At 38.1% G+C, this 2902-nt stretch overlaps 1 protein-coding gene across 1 annotated transcript; it reads right to left on the reverse strand.

Annotated features, from left to right (window-relative positions):
• Positions 1 to 1381: 1381 nt before the first annotated feature.
• Positions 1382 to 2557, reverse strand: LOC125044471 (cuticle protein AM1199-like). Its single transcript, XM_047641159.1, has 5 exons — positions 2505 to 2557; positions 2231 to 2361; positions 1958 to 2026; positions 1666 to 1786; positions 1382 to 1549 (listed from the first exon to the last, which is right to left on the reverse strand). The coding sequence occupies exons 1-5, from the start codon at positions 2511 to 2513 to the stop codon at positions 1484 to 1486; spliced, it is 396 nt and encodes a 131-aa protein (XP_047497115.1). The 5' UTR covers positions 2514 to 2557; the 3' UTR covers positions 1382 to 1483.
• Positions 2558 to 2902: the final 345 nt, after the last annotated feature.

Consider the following 2902-nt stretch of genomic DNA (forward strand, 5'->3'; position numbering starts at 1 on the left):
AAAACTGGTTAATTACATATCTTTATTGTTAAGGTATTCATTTTCATTCCTTCTTGTATTTGTTATCTTCATCTTCATATATATATATATATATATATATATATATATATACATGCATGTATATTTATATATATATATATATACATGCATGTGTATATATATATATATATATATATATACACATGCATGTAGCTTTATATATATACATACGTGCATGCATGTATGTGTATATATAAATAAATAAATGCATATATACATCCACATACGTGTATTTATATGTATATATATGTGTGTGTATGTGAAAGTGTGTGTAAATATAAATATATGCATATATATAAACAGATAGATGGATAGACATAGATATAGAAACAGATATAAGGATAAGTCCGATATGCGAAGCTGAGCCTCGCCCTGGCTATGACCAGAAGGGGAACCCGGCCTGTGTCAACTAATGTCGACTGGCTAACGTGTGTCGGCTTAGTCTTTACCCGCCGTGGTGCCCAGCCACAGCAGTAACCTCCAGGCAATAATTGCAACTTCTCGCGCCTGGGCGGGGCGCGAACCGCCGACCCCTCGGATGAGAGGCCGACACGTTACTACTGTACTAGCCCGGAGGCTAAACAGATATATATATATATATATATATATATATATATATATATTCATATACATACATATATATGTGACTGAGAACACAACATTATGCCGTTTTCTTTATATTTCTTATATTTTTTTCTTGGGCATGCTAGACTAATGCAGGATATTGACCTTGCAAAGATGTGCAGTTTCCAGATGATAGATGAATAAATGGGTAGACAGATTTTGAATGAATAAATGAATAGTGAATAGACGAAAGCATAAATAATTAGATAGATAGAAAAATGAAATAGATATATAATAAAAAACGTAATTAATTCATCTGCTTTCATCATCTTGTAAGGAGTTCGATCATAGCAATACCACAAGCTCCTCCCATTAAATCAATTTTCATCCTGTTTATTATAATTTTATGCTGATAACCGGTGATAATCATGATAAGAAGAAATATAGGAACACACGGAATTCAATTTGACATTTTCACAGTATACGGTTTTACTCATTCTTCTATTGAACCTCTTTATATTCTAATGTTCGTGTTTTTTTCTTTCTTAGATGAAGCAAGTGTTTAAACCGAATTTTTCAAGTTCTTTTCTCGAATAAATGAGATCTGAAGTATTTGAAATGGCCTTTATTTTGCCTGTCTGTTTGTTTATTATTGTTGTTTTTTTCCTTCGTGTTCTCCTTATATTATGTTGTCACTGTTCCATTCATAAGATGAATCAATAGCTTTACTCCGCTTATATACATGATTTTCGTTGATATAGTAATCAAACAATGTACATTCAGATTATTATTTTATTCATGTTCATATAACAAAGTGTAAGTAAAAAGAAAACAAACAGAATTAACAGCATAACAAGAAGACGACCTTCTATTTCTTAATCTAAACCGCCGTCGCTGCTGAAGCTGCCGCCACCGCCGCCGCTCTTTGGCTTTCAGCGAATCGGATCTGAAATGAGGATCAGATCTGGACTTCAGCAAAAAAAAAGTCACATGTTGGTTATTCATCTAAAATGGGAAATTGTCCGTAATTATAGTAAGATCCTGAAGCACTGTGTTGCTCACCTGTTCGATATGCCAAGGTTCGAGAGGATGAGGCGTCGGGAGGAGGTCGGACACAGGCTGGAAGCCGCCCACGCCCGCGGTGTACGAGAGGGTGTGGGGAGTGCCGTCGGGATGGGTGAACCTTGGGCGAGGAAAAGTTTTGAAAAAGGTAAGTATCTAACACATACCAGACGCTTTCTCGCACTTAAATATTATAACATTCAATAACAAGAGAGAGAGAGAGAGAGAGAGAGAGAAAGGTAAGTACGAACAAATATAGAAACAAATAGCTAGACAGACAGAAAGAACTCACGTGTACTGTCCACTCTTAGAGGCTGCCGCTCCTGTCTCTTGCCACGCGATGCCGTTTCCCGTCAGGATCCTGCAGACAGGCATCATGTTGAGTCAAGCACAGATGTAATCAACAGCAAATAAACAAATAATTAAGGAAACAAATGACAACAAATGAACAATATGAAGGCAAGTACTCCATACATCAGGCAAACGAGTCCCTTTAGGCCAAGGCAGATGAACATCGACCTGCCACACTATTTCTGCAAACAGACTTTGAGACGCGTCGTCCTACCTGAATCCGTAGCCTCCCTGCAGGTCGATGGGCAACCTTTCGTCCACCAGGATGGGAACGGGCGTGGCGGCAGGGTTGGCATATTGTGGGCGTCCAGCCACTAAGCAAATACAACATGCTACCAGGAAAATCTATAAACACAAAAACATATAATAAATACCATTGTTTTATCTTAGTCCCTAAATCAAAAAGGGCATAACAACGAAGAGAGTAAAGATCAAGATTCTAATTAAGCTTTCATCATGAGAAAATTGAGGTAAGATGAACAGCTTACAACGTCCATTGTGCGCGCGAGGAGATTCAGCGGAGGAGGAAGGGAGCGACGCGTAAGGCAGGTGACTGTGGGACTCAGTGGCCACGAAACCTTTATATATCAGGGTTCTTGCCTCTCTCTTCCTTCGTGCTTCTCTCACTTCCTCTTTCTCTTTCTGGTTGTGTCTGTATGTCTCTTTCTCTTTCTTGCCCCCACTCTCTCTCCCTCTATCTATCTACTATCTACCTCTTTCTCTCTCCCTTTCTCTCTCTCTCAGTGTCTATCACCTTTTGTTATGAACCGCATTCATGATGTCAAATGTAGAAAAGGTATGATTATATCTTCGTCAGAAATGCATGTATTTCTGACGAAGATATATCAAAACCGGTCAAATACACCTTCATTCTTATTCATACCTT

Source organism: Penaeus chinensis, chromosome 35 (assembly GCF_019202785.1).
Source record: "Penaeus chinensis breed Huanghai No. 1 chromosome 35, ASM1920278v2, whole genome shotgun sequence".
Taxonomy (NCBI): Eukaryota; Metazoa; Arthropoda; class Malacostraca; order Decapoda; family Penaeidae; genus Penaeus; species Penaeus chinensis.